At 47.6% G+C, this 16737-nt stretch overlaps 1 protein-coding gene across 1 annotated transcript in view; it reads left to right on the plus strand.

Annotated features, from left to right (window-relative positions):
- dapk1 (death-associated protein kinase 1) overlaps positions 1–15191 on the plus strand; it is a 37009-nt gene extending 21818 nt beyond the window's left edge. The window contains exons 12-26 of the mRNA XM_058071856.2: positions 1105–1224; positions 1486–1584; positions 4676–4774; positions 5209–5307; positions 5571–5768; positions 5849–6046; positions 6166–6264; positions 8162–8239; positions 8919–9138; positions 10679–10864; positions 10948–11145; positions 11244–11382; positions 12109–12229; positions 12298–12486; positions 12577–15191. Coding sequence (XP_057927839.2) covers positions 1105–1224; positions 1486–1584; positions 4676–4774; positions 5209–5307; positions 5571–5768; positions 5849–6046; positions 6166–6264; positions 8162–8239; positions 8919–9138; positions 10679–10864; positions 10948–11145; positions 11244–11382; positions 12109–12229; positions 12298–12486; positions 12577–13866 — 3333 coding nt within the window. The 3' untranslated portion in view covers positions 13867–15191. The remainder of the gene's footprint in view (positions 1–1104; positions 1225–1485; positions 1585–4675; positions 4775–5208; positions 5308–5570; positions 5769–5848; positions 6047–6165; positions 6265–8161; positions 8240–8918; positions 9139–10678; positions 10865–10947; positions 11146–11243; positions 11383–12108; positions 12230–12297; positions 12487–12576) is intronic.
- The last annotated feature ends 1546 nt before the right edge of the window (positions 15192–16737 follow it).

Raw genomic sequence — 16737 nt, forward strand, 5'->3', positions numbered from 1 at the left:
CGGTATTCTTAGCCGCTAATTGCCACAAGTCAGGAGGGATTTCTCTGTGTGTTACTTAAAAACGGAACCTTCAGGAATGCCTGTCCGGAGCTTGCGTGTCTCGTTACGCGTACGCGGCGCTCGCAGATAGCCACACAAAGGCGGCTTTTGTCGAGACGTTTGGGAGCGAGCAAAGCTGATAGACGTAAACAGTTTGGCTTTGGGGAGGTTTAATCATTGATGAGGCACAGCACAGCAACTTCCTCATGTCTGGGTGGCGAACACGCTGCGGTGCGCCCCCTGGGGGTCCTGAATAGAAGGGGAGAAATACAGTATAACACGTTCATGCAAGTTTATGTGCTTAAACTGATTTATTTCATCTCTATATCCTTAAACATGCAGTATGTCATCCCTAGCTACAATTTAGAATGAATAAATGCTGTTTTGTGGTTATTAGTATTAATAGATGCATTCTAAATGAAGCCTTTCAAGCATAAAATGGCTGAATGAATTAACTAAATGAACCAAAATACAAATGCATGTTGGACGCAACCTCCTGATGGTGTAGTATGAGTGTTCAGCATCCAGCAGCTGTATCTATTTCTATGTTTTATTTAGTTATTATTAATATTGTTATAATTGTTTACAACATACTCATCAGCGCCCTCGATGCTGACTAAGCATTCTGCTCCTTACCGCTATGACGTTGGCATAACATTGGTTCTGTTGCTGCGGTGCTGTGCAATATATTTGTTTCCTAGCAACTCCAAGGAAAGTGTAGAATAAATATTGAGAGAAATGAGTTGCCGTGTGCCAGGACATGTTTGTGTTGTGGAGATCTCAGGTGCTTTAGCCTTGACACCCCCCGCCCCCACCCCCCCAGCAGGGAGGTCACGCTCTGGAATGTAGCCGGCGTGTCACGCTCGGCTGAGCTCACTCCACATTGACCTTGTCTCCTCCTCCCCGCCTTCCTCCTCCTCTTCGTCACTTTGTGCAGCCGAGCGGTGTAGCTCGACGGGTCACATGACTTCAGCCTTGCCATGTTTCAGTGTTTGGGTGTTTGTTGTGTAGTAGATTCCATGGGGGGGTGATGTGTGTCATAACTTGTCTTTCCCGTCCATCCAGGATGAGGAAGACTCCTTTGTGATGAAAGCCATCATCCATGCCATAAACGACGACAACGTTCCTGGTCTGCAGCATCTGCTGGGCTCGCTGAACAGCTACGACGTCAATCAGCCCAACAAGGTGACTGGCATGTTTGCTATGGGGGGAGCACTAAAAAACTAAGGTGGGCTGCAAGTGGACACCCCTGCTGTCCAGGCAGTGATTAAGTGTGTGGAGTGGAATTCCACTGTACTTACTGTGAATGTTGTCATTATTGTCAGACTGCACCGCAAAAAGCACTTTGATGATGATTTGGAGTGCATGAGAAAGCGCAAATGACATAAGAACTATGACTGAAGATGCACTTCATGCCAGCTGACCACAACGGTGTGTGCATTGCAGCACGGGACCCCCCCTCTGCTGATTGCAGCAGGCTGCGGCAACATCCAGATCATCGAGGTGCTGATGAGAAAAGGTGCAGAGATCCAGGCCAATGACAAGGTAACCACTCCGAGCTTGGACTGGACCAGGGATGCTCCCATCGATGGGCCACCGATCCAAAAAGCTTGAATTGAATACGGCATGAGAAGGAGGAGGACCTGGCAGCGGATGGTGGCTTTTTCAGGCCCAAGGTGTGATCATCAGGCAAACTCGTTTGAATGTGCGTCACAGTCAGAATGCTAAGCAGATAACTCGAAAAATAATAGAATTACGAGATGTTGGCGGTGGAAAACACCGGGTTCACCGACTCTCTCACTCGGAGCCCACCTACGTTCCACCTGCAAGTCCTGCTGGAGCTCCAGCTTGGGTTTTAGATAGATAGACTCCCTTTATTGTGATTGCACAAAAACACAGTAGTGAAATTGCCAACGAAATGTCGTTGCCTGGCTCCCATATAATAACAGACACAAAAGAAGATAAGTAATAATAAATAATAATAATAATAATAATAATAATAATGTGGAGAATAAATAGATAGAATAGACACCAAATATGAACAACATAATGTAAAGTGCAGCGTGAACAGTAAATTGCCCAAATAATTTAAATAATTTAAATAAATAATAATAATGTAAGTAAGGGGGCTTATTTGGCATTGAGCAGTCTGATGGCCAGGGGGAAGTAGCTGTCTCTGAACCTGGTCGTCCTACAGCGGATGCTGCAGTGCCTTCTCCCCGATGCCAGGCGAGAGAACAGTCCATGCTGGGGGTGTGTGGGGTCAGAGCAGATCCGATGGGCTCTAGATACACACCGGCTGTTTGCTATGTCCTTAATGGGGGGGAGCTGGGTCCCGATGATCTTCTCCGCTGTCCTCACCACTCTCTGCAGTAACGTCCAGTCCGAGGCCTTGCAGCTCCCAGACCAGACGGAGATTAAGTTGGTGAGCAGGCTCTCGATGGTCCCTCTGTAGAAGGTGGTAAGGATAGGAGGGGAGAGGGAGGCTCTTCTCATCCGCCGCAGGAAGTGCAGTCGCTGCTGTGCCTTCTTCGCCAGAGCGGAGGTGTGGAGTGACCAGCCGAGGTTGTCCGTGATATGCACCCCCAAGTACTTGGTTGTGTTCACAACTTCTACGGCTGTGTCGTTGATGCTGAGTGGAGTGTGGCTGGGTCTGGATCTCCTGAAGTCGACGATGATCTCCTTTGTTTTGTCAACATTCAGGATCAGGTTGTTCGCCTTGCACCAATCCACAAGGTGTTTCACTTCCTCCCTGTAAGCCAGTTCGTTGTTGTCCCGAATGAGGCCTACAGCTGTTGTGTCGTCCGCGTACTTCAGGATATGGTTGCTGCTGTATCTGGGGCGACAGTCATGGGTCATTTGGGTAAACAACAGGGGGCTCAGAACACATCCCTGGGGTGAGCCGGTGTTCAGGGAGATGACACTGGATGTGTTGTTGCCCACTCTGACATACTGGGTTCTGTCTGTGAGGAAGTCAAGCAGCCAGTTGCACAGGGAGGTCTTGAGGCCCAGTGGCTCCAACTTGCGTACCAGGTCCTGGGGGATGATCGTGTTGAATGCTGAGCTGAAGTCTAGGAACAGCATCCGTACATGGGTGTTTTTCTTCTCCAGGTGCTCCAGGCTCAGGTGGAGAGCAGTGGAGATGGCGTCTTCTGTGGAGCGGTTTGGCTGGTACCCGAATTGGAAAGGGTCGAGTGATGGGGGGAGTATGGAGGTGATATGGTCCTTAACCACCCTCTCGAAACATTTCATAATGGTTGATGTGAGTGCAACGGGCCGAAAGTCGTTCAGACATGTAAAAGATGGTTTCTTGGGCACTGGAAACATTGTGGCGGTCTTGAAACATGGGGGGACGACAGCCTGGGCCAGTGAGGTGTTGAAGATGTCCGTGAGCACGTGGGCCAGCTGGTCTGCACATTCCTTGATAACCCGTCCTGGAATGGCGTCTGGGCCTGCAGCTTTCCGCACGTCGACCTTCCTCAGGACTCTCCACACAGCAGCAGTATCAAACTTGACCTGTTCATCGGGGTGGGGGGTAGCCTTCCTAGCAGGGTTATTGTTCAGAGCCTCAAACCTTCCGAAGAAGTTATTTAGCTCATTGAGGAAGCTGATGTCATCCTGGCAGGGTGCAGGTCTGGCTTTGTAGTCAGTGACAGTCTGGATGCCCTGCCACAGTTGTCTGGTGTTGCCGGGGTCCTGGAAGAAACTTTGGATCTTCCGGCTGTGGGCACGCTTTGCCACTCTGATGGCACGGTTCAGATTTGCCCTTGCTGATCTGAGTGCCATCTCATCACCAGATTTAAACGCAGCATTGTGTTCTCTTAGTCTTTCACGCACCTCCCGAGTCATCCAAGGTTTCTGGTTGGCCCGTGTGATGGTCGTCTTGGTGACTGTGACCTCCTCCATGCACCACTGTATGTAGCCTGTTACAGATGCAGCATACTCCCCCACATTGGTTGTATGTTGCAGCTTCTCTGAACATGTCCCATTTTACCATTGATAGAATGATTTTGCCTAATGTAAGGAGATTTTATGGCTTCTTCTTTCATATCATGTCGTCAATAGCAGGGGTTCAACCAGGAAAAAAAACATAAAAGAGGCCCCCTCCTTTTTTATTGTTAATTTTAAGAGTAATCGCCTATTTTTTGTCCTGACTCCATCCTGAATTTGATGTGAGATCAGCTCGATTGCGTTCCAGTTGGACCCCCAGGCTGTGTCACTTTTCGGGCTATCCACCTTATGGGCGCAACACACGGGAGGCGGCCGACGCGTTCACATCCAGAGCGAACACTGAACTTGTCGTCCTCCTATGAAACCATGGGAGACTCGTACAGGTGACTCCAGATGTGGCCGAGTCGCTCGCCGGTCGTGCTTGTTTGTCGGCCATTAGATTTCCGACTGCCACGAACACACACGGGCGCTACGTTAGCCGCCGCCTGACTGATGATCACATGGTGAGCCTCGATGGCTCACAACACCCTGCCAAGTGCCTGCCCCGCAAATGCCACACAAGGCCGATACACTGCTTTGTCACAGAAATGGTCCCATATTGATGGGTGGCCGATGGATGGGAGCGCCCCTAATTGTTTGTTCATTCCTCATCCTAGCAATAATCTCTGACTCCCGTTCCCATCAGAGCGGGGCCAACGCGATCTACTACGCAGCGAGACACGGCCACGTCGACACCCTGAAATTCCTCCATGGCAGGAAGTGTCCTCTGGATGTCCAAGATAAGGTGGAAGGCACTAACAACTCACAACCTCCTCCCACCGCAACACGCCGAGCCATCACATCTTCTGAGAGGCACACACACACTCTTAAATACTGCAGAACACATCTAAGGAGAAAACTGGTGCGTTTTATCTGTTCACTAGCCGTTGCCATAGAAACCAGGCTTCAGGGTGTTTTTTCATGGAATTTTTTTGCCGACCACAGTGTGTGCCTGCGATCCAGTGGTGTCCTCCACCTGACCACCTGACTCTTGAGTTTTACTGTCTTGTACTCTTGCTCCGTTTTGCTCCACTCCAGCACCAACAATGAGATCATGGTTGGAATGGGTGGACGTACAAGCACGCATGCTTGCTCAAATTCCGACTTGAGAGACCAGGCTGTGGACGTGCTGTTGTTATGTGACCTTAACATGCTTGCCTTCTTTGCTGCTGATTGCAGTCCGGAGAGACGGCCCTGCACGTGGCGGCTCGCTACGGCAACGTGGATGTGGTGAGCTACCTCTGCAGCATCCGGGCCAACCCGGACCTGAGTGACCGGGTAAGAACATGTAGAAAGGAAGCAGGGGTTTGCTCTTTAGAGTAGTCTGTGCGCAGCCCGTATAGCGGTGTGGCGTTACTGTCCAATGAAAAGGAGTCAGCACACTGCTGTTATTATAATGTCTGCATAGCAGGCAACAAAAGAGGCCGCAAGATAATCAGATGGCAGGGATGCATGAGTGCTGCCAGACGGGGAACTCCGGTTAATTGAGAGGAACATGATTTGTAAGGTGTGCTGTGAAGTCCATGGCTGGTTTTCTGTAGGAGAAAGAGACCCCTCTGCACTGCGCCGCCTGGCATGGGTACTCGGCGGTGGCCCGGGCGCTCTGCCGGGCCGGCTGCCACGTCGACTGCAAGAACCGCGAGGGCGAGAGCGCTCTGCTGACTGCTTCCGCTCGGGGCTTTGTGGACATCGTGGAGTGTCTGGTGGAGCACGGCGCCGACCTGGAAGCCAGCGACAAGGTTGGGTGGGGGAGGGAGGACACGTCCAGTCTCGGTCCTCCTTCGGTGGCGCTTTTGAGTAACTGCATTGCTCCCTCCAGGACGGCCACACCGCCCTCCACCTGGCCGTGCGAAGGTCTCAGGTGGAGGTCGTCCACTGCCTCCTCAGACAAGGATGCCAACTGGACCGGCAGGATCGCCACGGCAACGCGCCGCTGCACATCGCCTGCAAGGACAGCAACCTGGCCATCGTCACAGCCATCTGTGGCGCCAGAGCCATCCTGGATCTCCCCAACAAGGTTAGCCTTGCACACCCGCACCCGGGCCTCCATCTCTCTGACATATTTAAGCGCATGCAGAGACGGATGAAGCTGCTGAAGGTCGCCTACAGCCACATCTTGTTTTTGTCTTACTTCAGTACGGCAGGACTCCCCTCCACGTGGCCGCCGCCAATGGTGGTCTTGAAGTGGTCCGTCACCTCTGCCTGTGTGGAGCAAACACAGACGCCGTCACCAACGTACGTGGACGCACACGCATCATACCTTCATCTTCATCATGCCTTCATCATGCCTTCATCAAGCCTTCAAAACTATGATTTTTTTTTCTCAGTAACACATTTATGTTAGTATGCAACTTTTTTCTCAAACATACAGAAAATGACACAAAAAAACACATCTGTTTTCTCAAAGATGTGTTTTTTATATTAGTGGTTTGTATTTTTACTAATATACAAAACTTTATTTCTTAAAAGTATTTTTAATAATTTTTTTTCTGTTATTTTCCAAAAAAAGCCTTTTTGCTAAAAAAAAAAAATACTTTTCTCAAAAATGACACATTTTATTTGAAGCATATAACTTTTTTCTGAAATACTCATTGTTTTTCTCAGTCGTACACTTTTTTTTTCTTTTAAGTAGTCTACTCTACTTTTTCCCCCAAAATATGCAACAGCCATTTTTATTGAAACTAAACACAGCATATAACTTTTTTCCAATCTGGAAATGTTTTCTCTCAAATGCAACCGTGCTTTCTGTAAAATATAAAAGGCAGTTTTCAAGTTTTTCTCAAAATGGAGTATTTTGTTGCGATAAAAATCAGCTCAATCCCAGACGTGGTGAAGATGCAGATGGAGGCTTCTCCAGCTGTGAATATTGCATGATCTCCGTGCTTCATCCAAGCTGATGTATAATTCAGCAGCCGCTGGCTTCCTGTCGCTATGACGATGTGCCCTCGCTGGTCGTGAAATGAAACATGAGGACGTCTTCTTCACGTCCACCACATCCCGGTGGCAGCGTGGACGGAGGCGGGCGGCACTCTGTGGGCGTCTCGGGCTGTCCAGTTTGCTCCGTCTCAACCACCATCATCATCATCACCCACCCACACACTGACAGATGGGCCGCTTAGTGAAGGAGGCATGGAAGTTGTGGGCTGTCACAGTCTATCTGCCAGCGCCATGTCAATGTCACATGAGGGTCGTCATGCAGAGGGAATAGTACACAGTACACACAAGAATACGCAGTACTTAGTAGTACTTGAAAAACACAGCTCGCCTCATCAATTTGTTCAGTGCAGGCAAGCTTTACATCCTTCATTGAATATACACCTTTTCTAAAACATACAGTATATGTACTACTTTCCCCTCAAAATATGTACGTATAGGTTTTTACTACAAAAATATTTGACTGTTTCCTAAAATATGTACTGTATGTACAAATACATTATATATATGATTCTCAACAAATATACTTCCTTAGTAATACACATGAAAGGATACAACTTATGATATATCAAAAATGTATCTATTTTTCTTTTTCCCCACAATATGCTACGTTATTATACGTCATGATTGCATCCCCCCACCGCTTTTTTTTTTTAAATAGGCAAACTTTTTTCCCCTTTCTTAGGAATACCCATTTTTAGCAGAACTAAATAACTTCTTTAGGCAACTTTATTCTCAGTAATAGACATTTTTATTGATTTTTTATCTCTTATTTCTTCTCTCAAAATGACTTTTTTTCTAACATGTTTTTTTCCAAAAATATGAAACTTTTTTCTCAGTAATACAAAGTTCAATACTAAAGTAAACTACCTTTTATACACATACAAATAAAATATACAAATCTTTTTTTCAAACAACATGAAGCTTTTCTCTCAATAACACACGTTTTTTTTGTAAAGTAAACAACTTTTTTCTCCAAAAACAGGACTTTTTCCTAATAAAAAAATCTTTAATAAACATTTTTTTTTATTGAAAGCAGACAACTTTTTCTTAGTAATACACTTTAAAAAAATCCCCAAGAAATTTCTTTATAATAAGGACTTAACAATATCCTGTATTTTCTTCGGCAAGGTCCAGACAGTTATTTTTATTGTCTGCATTTGAAGCATCTGTGTCTTTATGTTTGCTGTTCTGTCAGGACGGGAAGACTGCGGAGGACTTGGCTTCAGCTGAGCAGCACGACGCCATCGTAGCCTTGCTGGGGAAGCTAAAAAAGGTACCAGAAAGAAAGAAAGGTGTCGTGGTTGATGGGAGAAGGCAGCAAGTGTCTGCAGCAAGAGGCGATTTGGCAGCCTGTCTCCGTGAGGGCGCATTTTTAGACGTGTAAAGGTCTGGTACGGCGGATTGACAAGAAGCTGGTAATGAAGCAGGAGCATTTGAGCAGGAAGTCTACGTATTCCACAGCCAGGTTGACATTTCTTCACCATGCTGTCATTGGAGGACAGCTGAGGTGGGCGTATGGAGGGCTCTTGGAGCCCGCCTACGCCAACCCCCCCGGGACTCATCCATGTAATGTTATCAGTAATGTCAGGAGAATAAAGTCAAAATATTGAGAGAAAAAAGCAAGAATTATTTTAGTAGCATACAGTGGAAAATAAATGGATAGATCCTATGATGGCGTATTATGACAAACACAACCAAATAAAGTTGGCAATTTTTTTGAAAATGTGGGGGTGGGGTTGTAATTTGATGAAACTAATGCTGGAATATTACCAGGCCAAATCATCTCATTTTGGTAGCACCAAGTTGAAATATTGAAGAAAGAGGTAGATATTTTTTCAAGCCGTAAAAATGAGAACCAAAACCACCAAATGAGTTTTGAGGTTTTGTCATGCGGAATGAAGTTGCAGTTCGACGCCATGATGAGGAATAATAAGTTGCTGCCTTTCCATCAGGACAACCACAAGCTCGGATACATCCAGCAACTGCGTCCCACACAGACGCTCCAGTCGCGGATCAAGCTCAAGCTCTTTGGGCACTCGGCCACGGGGAAGAGCACGTTGCTGGAGTCTCTCAAGTGCGGTATCCTACGCAGCTTCTTCAGGAGGCGCAGGACCACCCGTGGGACCGCCGCTACGCGACATCCCAACTCTCCCGTCCACGCCAAACCCGCCGGTAAGACACGGGACAGTTTATGACACACTCCGACCCAGTGCTAGCCATCCCTACCCATTCCGACCCATTCCTAGCCACTCCAACCCATTGCTATTTATTCCGACCCATTCCTAGCCACTCTGACCCATTCCAACCTATTCCAACCCATTCCTAGCCACTCCGACCCATTCCAACCTATTCCTAGCCATTTGGACCCATTCCAACCCATTCCTAGCCACTCCGACCCATTGCTATTCATTCCGACCGATTCCCAGCCACTCCGACCCATTCCTAGCCACTCTGACCCATTCCAACCTAATCCGACCGATTCCCAGCCACTCCGACCCATTCAAACCTATTCCAACCCATTCCTAGCCACTCCGACCCATTCTAACCTATTCCAACCCATTCCTAGCCACTCCGACCCATTCCCAGCCACTCCGACCCATTGCTATTCATTCTGACCCATTCCCAGCCACTCCGACCCATTCGAACCCATTCCTAGCCACTCCGACCCATTCTAATCTATTCCAACCCATTGCTATTCATTCCAACCCATTCCTAGCCACTCCGACCCATTCTAATCTATTCCAACCCATTGCTATTCATTCTGACCCATTCCTAGCCACTCCGACCCATTCCAACCCATTACTAACCACTCCTACCCATTCCAACCCATTCCTAGCCATTCTTAGCCATTCCAACCCATTCCAACCTATTCCTACCCAATCCTAGCCCAACACATTCCTAAAATGTGGGTTTTTTTCCTAATTCGGAAGGCTTTATTGAAATAGGAAGATTAGGACAAAAAAACATATAATAATAATAATAATAATAATAATAAATGCTTTGTCAATGCAAGAATTCTTTTTTTTTCTGTCAATTATTTATGAAACTTATTCATAAAACATATAATTCTATTGATTTTCTTTTCATTTTTTCTTGGAAAAGTCTGCATCTTCTTTCCTAGAAAATATTCCCCCTTTTGAAGTAATTCCTGAAAATCTAAAACTTTTGTCTGAACATGCTTGGAAATATGCAAATAGCCTTTTTAACTAATATTTTGTCTTCTTGAAAATACCCCCCCCCCCCCAAAAAAAAATTAACATTGATTTTCTTGAAAATATGCTCCTTTTTCCCCAAGAAAAAAATATTTTCATCTTGAAAAGATAACACTTTTGCCAGAAAATATATTTTTTTCTCAAAAATATACCACTTCTCCCCAAAATACATATTTTTCTTGAAAATATACCATTCCCTCATCCCAAAATAAAAAAAAAATCTTGAAAATATTTATACTTTTCCCAAAAAATAAACAGATTTTTTATTTCCTATTTAAAGTTTTTCTTGAAAACAAGTAACTGACATGCGAATGTCAAATCCAGCTAAATGACGAATATGCTAATGTCTGTACTGCACAAACATCTGTACTATGCAAATATATGTACTGTACAAATACTGTACAGTACTCCCTTAGTAGTACTCCATGTCCCTGGTAAATGTTTTGATGATGTCAGTCGGCGCGCTCTCGTGAGCCTTCCTCTTCCTCGTCTTCCCCCAGTGTCGGTGAGCATCTCCAACCTGTACCCGGGCTGCGAGAACGTGAGCGTGCGGAGTCGCAGCATGATGTTCGAGCCCAGCCTGACCAAAGGAGTCCTGGAGGTCTTCTCGCCCGTGCACAGCGCCCTGTCCACCGCCGACGACCAGGCCACCAGAGCCGTGGACATCCAGCACGCCAACATCCACGGTGAGCCGTTCATGCATGGCGAGTGGAAGGCGTGATGGGAGAGAGAGTGGGCTCAACTCCTTTCTTCCCCCTCCCCCTCTTAGGTGTGGGCGATTTTAGCACGTGGGAGTTTTCGGGGAACCCGGTCTACTACTGCTCGTACGACTACTTTGCGGCCAACGACGTCACGGCCGTCCACCTGGTCCTGTTCAACCTGGAGGAACCGTACGAGACCCAGCTGAGCCACATCACCTACTGGCTCAACCTGCTCAAGGCCCTCACGCTGCCCCGCCAAGACATTGGTGGGTGGCACGCACGCCTCCACGGCTTTTCAGTAACCTTCATTCGCAGCTCTACGCTCGTCGTCGTGTATCATCGTGTATCGTCGTGTGTCTTCCAGTTTTCGGAGGCCGGATCCAGCGGCCTCTGGCGGTGGTCCTGGTGGCCACCCACGCCGACCTGGCCGACGTTCCCAGATGTTTCTCCGGGGAGTTCAGCTACAGCAAAGAGAGGGGGCTCCTCAAGGAAGTCAGGAACAGGTCAGACTCGCTCTCTTCTTGGCTTTCAACACTTTCTCATCATCATCGTCAACATAACATCATCATCATCGTCATCAACATTACATCATCACTGTCAACATTACATCATCATCGTCGTCAACATCACATCATCATTGTCGTCAACATCACATCATCATCGTCATTCATCTCAAAAAAGACCCGCAACTTTTTTGATAGGATTTTTATGTATGTATATATTTTAGGCTAATATACTGCATTTTCACTCAAATATGCAACAAATACACAACTTCCACCGCAAAACGTATACTAATTTTTTCTTGAAAATTGTAAAGATGTATATTTTTTCATGTCCAGTTTTTCCCCCAAAATATTTCTTTTAGGTCATATACAGCATTTTTTGTCCAAAATAGGAAAGTTTATTACCACAAAAAATATCGTCTTGAATAGCTCCCCCCCCCCCACCCACCCACCCACCCCCAAAAAATTTCAAACATACCATTTTACATTACCTTTTTGTAAATATATTTTTGAACAGTTTCCATGTAAAAAAAAATCATCTTTATTAATGTTAATGTCTACAAGATGGTGATTTTTTAAGAACAGTACATTTTTTAAGTTTTATTGTCATTTATTTTTTGATGTGTTTGGTTGTTGTGTGATGAATAAAACGAGCCAGTATGCGTCCAGGTGATGCTGTTGCAGCATAGAGAATTTAAATTTTTCAATAAGTTATTTTTTGTGGAGGTTTGGAAACGACTTGCAGATCAGCGACAAGGTGTTTGTGATGGATGCCGGCGCCTCAAACTCCAAAGACATGAAGCTGTTTCGGAATCATCTCCAGGAACTCCGCTCCCAAATCATCTCCGTGAGCTCCACACACGCATGTCAACACGGCCATATTGCTGCGGATGCCAAACCTCTCGTGCCCCGCAGAGCTGCGATTCCATGACCCTGCTGTCGGAGCGCCTGCTGGCCGCGCTTCCCGCCTGGAGGAAGCAGAGCGGCCCCAACCAGCTGATGTCGTGGCAGCAGTTTGTCAGCGACGTCCAGGATCAGATCAACCCGCTGGTCAGCCAGGAGCATCTAAGGAGCCTGGCCCTGCAGCTCCACAGCATGGGAGAGGTCAGACCAAGCTAGGAGATGGCGCTTCTCTTTAGCATTCTCTTTGACGTAGCCATGCCTCTTTTTTTGAAGTGACGTTCCTTCGTGCAGATCAACATCATGCAGAGCGAGACGGTGCAGGACGTGGTCCTGCTGGAGCCCCGCTGGCTCTGCAGCAACGTCCTGGGCCGCCTGTTGTCGGTGGAGACGCCCAAGGCCATCCACCACTACAGGGGGCGCTACAGGCTGGAGGAGGTGCAGGCGCTGGCTCCCGAGAGCGACCTGGAGGAGCTGCTGCAGATCCTGGACGCCATGGACGTCTGCGCCCGCGACACCACCAACCCCGCCATGGTGGACGTCCCCGCCCTCATCAAGACCAACGGCCTCCAGCGATCGTGGACCGAAGAGGAGGACGAGGACTCCATGATCTACGGGGGCGTCCGGCTGGTCCCCGCCGAGCACCTCACCGCCTTCCCCTGCGGGATGTTCCACAAGCTGCAGGTGAACCTGTGCCGCTGGAGCCACCAGCAGAAGCCAGACGACGACGACGACGGAGAGGACGGGGACATCTTCCTGTGGACCAACGGGGCCAAGGTGAGCCAAGGAGGCGTGGAGGCGGTGATCCTGCTGGTCAACCACGGCCAGGGGGTGGAGATCCAAGTGCGGGGTCACGACACGCAGCGGGCCAAGTGCTACACCCTGTTGGACACCGTCTGTAGCATCACGGAGAACCTGCTGACCTCCACGCTCCCTGGACTGCTCACCGCCAAGTACTACCTGAGCCCCCAGCAGCTGCGTGAGCACCACGCCCCCATCATGGTGTACCAACCCAAAGACTTCCTGCGGGCGCAAGTCCAGCGGGAAACCTCGCTCACCAACACCATGGGCGGCTACCGCGAGAGCTTCAGCAGCATCCTGGCCTTCGGCTGCGCCGAGGTCTACCAACGGGGCGTCCTGGGACCCAACGTCCACATCTCTGACGTGTCCTTGCTGGTCCGCAGGAAGCTGTGCCGCATGCTGGACCCCCCTGACGCCCTGGGGAAGGACTGGTGCCTGCTGGCCATGAACCTCGGCCTCACCGACCTTGTGGCCAAGCACAGCAATGGGACGCCCAACGGCGCACCCGAGGGACCGCCGGACCCCCGTCACGCCGGCCCGCAGCCCAGCCCCACGGCAGCGCTCCTACAGGAGTGGAGCGGTCGGCCCGGCAGCACGGTGGGCGTCCTCATGCTCAAGCTCAGGGAGCTGGGGCGCCGGGACGCCGCTGACTTCCTCCTCAAGGCGTCGCCCGTGTTCAGGGTCAACACGGAGGGGCTGGGCGGGGGAGCCGCCGACGGGTACCCGCCCGCCTGCAACGGGGGCACGTCGTACAACTCCATCAGCTCCGTCATTTCCCGCTGACGCCCTTTGAATGTTGCCCCCCCCCCCCCATCAAAAGAGGAAGTCTGGTTATGTTTTGTGCTGCTCTTTCAACGTCTCACACTTTTACTCGACACCTTCTCAACCCCCACCCTGGCCCTGCCCCCGCCCCATGACATCATCTCGGCCTTTAATCACACGAGAGCATTTAATCCGAGTGCCTTTGATGCTCCGCCACCTCCCCCAAGCACAAACGCTCCACACGACAACAGAGCGCTGCCTTCAGTTTTTCAACCCAAAAGAACTCGTGTTGGTCGTCAGGGTTCACGTTGATTGGTGCAATCATAGGCTCCGCCCCCTTTTTAATATCAACTCTCCAATGTAAGTACAGCTCTCTTTCTAAAACAACTTGGATTCTCTCCTCCCTCAGGAAACGCACGTCCCGCTAACATGACGTGTTAGCATGCTAGCAGCATTTACCGTAAATGCGCTAATTAGTTACCCAAAACGCAAAAGATGGCGGGGCGTTCGTTGGACAGCGGCTGTGCTGCAATCTCATTATGGTAAACAACGTCTTCTTTTTTTTAAACTTCAGTAATGATCTGGAGTGCATGAAAATGCGGGAAAGCTAACGTCGCCCTCTGTCGGGAGGGTTGCCTCCGGCCACAGCTGACTCCCGGAGTGGAAAGGAGAGGGTTAAATTGGAGCGTTTATGGTATCTCGCCTTATTGATCCAACTCTCCGAAAGTCACACCATCACGGCAAAGTTTGTGAAACGCTTTGGAATCTTTTTTCCACGCTGCTAAAAGAAGAACCTCTACGTATGAACTCCATCGTCTCCATGCTTCGTCCGCGCCAAACGCAACGCCAAACGCTGCTTTTAAACGTGTGAAAGTACCGTTTCCTGTGTCAAGGTGCGCTACTTCCTGTCCGCCTTTTCCACCTCCTGTGTTGGACGCCGCTTTTCGCTCACTTTTAATGCCAACGAGGCACATTGAATGTATCACAGAATCACACATTGGTCTTTCACTGAGGCTCATTTTGGGGGGGGTCTGTGTGTGTGTGTGTGTGTGTGTGTGTGTGTGTGTGTGCGTGTGCGTGCATGTGCGTTGCCAAATGGACAACCCCCCGTTAGAATTATTGCCTTGTGAAGCTAAAGGGAAGCTTATCAGAGGATTTTATTGTTTATTTGAAAGGCTGACCCCCCCACCCCAAAACAGGATGGACCCCAACTAAGTGGACTTCAACACCTTTTTACCTTCTTTTTGTTTTTGTACCAAAACGTGTCTCTTATTTATCTTCCTTTCCTCCAGCATGTTCTTCGTACTTTATAGTGGAATACCTTTTATAATAAAGTTTTTACCTAACCTGGTCTCTGTGCGGTGCTTTAAGCAGAAGAATAGAACAAAGAATATGCTAAGATATGACAAAGAACGGCAGCTTCTCAAAAACTTCTGTGCGTGATTTTGTTCCACAGTTAAAACCATGACATGCTGAAATAATATTTTAAAAATGATATTTATGGTAATAACGTTTTCGGTGTTTACGCTGATTAAAGGAAGGCAGATGAGAATATGAACATTTTTCACAAGGAATGTCCTCGACGTCGCTTCTGTTCATTCAACTCAGACAAAATGGCCTGAAGATAAAAACCATCATGGCGCAACATCACTTCAGTTCTTTTAGTCCTTATTTGAAATTTGATTTGTAGGTGATTTTTGTTTTTTTGTATTTTTTTTTTATTGCAGCTTTTTTGTTCATTTTATTGTATTTAGCCCTTTCATGCACGCATTATGATAACCTGCTTCAGGAAGTGTTTTTGTGACACTTTAGGCATGAAAAAAAAATTCATTTTATACTGCTTTTTCCTCATGAGGGTCACGGGGGTGCTGGAGCCCATCCCAGCCATCCTCGGGCGAGAGGCGGCGTACACCCTGGACTGGTCGCCAGCCAATTGAAAAAAAATGATCACCTTCATTTTAAAAAATCATACATTTTTCAAGGAGTTGGTGACGTGTCCATTAGAGTGGACGGCGTGCATTTGAACGACTGATGAAATATAGTTATAAATAATAAAAAACTTGTGAGTGAGGTTGAGAAACCACCGTAAGTGCAAACGATAATGACGTCACATGCTATTGAAATGTATGGAAACTTGCCGACTTGTCAATAGCCTGTGACGTCATTATCGTTTGCGTTTACGTTTATCGTTTGGTTTCTAAACCTCCCTAATAGCAACAAGAAGGCATTTCTACAGATTTGAGATTTTTTTTTCGTTGTACATGATCATGTACATGTCTGTAATTCATACAAAGATGTTATAATCTTCAGCTTTGGCTGTGAACATGGATCAAAGAAAGTTCCCCCATGGCATTGCGCGTCCGTGTAATGAATGTGGCGGACATTTTCCGGTATACGCATATAACGGATTTCGCTTATATCGGACAAAACCAGTGGGAACAATTGATTCCGATATATCCGAGGTTTACTGTATTTTTCTTTCAAGAAAATACAAATGTATTACAAATTTGGTCTTTTTGTATTGTTCTTTCTATCAAATGATACATGTAGAAAAGTCCTGATGCAACAACTGTTTTCCACAGGATTTTTTAATCAAGGGAATACTTCTTGTATACACACATGATTACTCAAGGAGCAGAAGAGTTGCCCCTGGTTTCCAAAAGCCTGAGGAGATAAAATCTTCTTTGAAATGATGGACACAAGCCTTGAACTCAACTCAATGCGAAGTATGCAATAAAGATGCCACAACTGTTTTGAAAAGGCTTAACAATCACACCTATAGTCTAGTCAGTGTATCACAGGAAGTGAAAATCACATTGATTGTTACTGCACTGTCCACAAAGTCAAATTCACCACCACAGAGTCATTCAGAAAATGGCAATCACAGCCAGG

This window comes from Doryrhamphus excisus, linkage group LG3 (genome assembly GCF_037039965.1).
Source record: "Doryrhamphus excisus strain RoL-2023G ecotype Guam linkage group LG3, RoL_Dexc_Guam_v1.1, whole genome shotgun sequence".
Classification (NCBI taxonomy): domain Eukaryota; kingdom Metazoa; phylum Chordata; class Actinopteri; order Syngnathiformes; family Syngnathidae; genus Doryrhamphus; species Doryrhamphus excisus.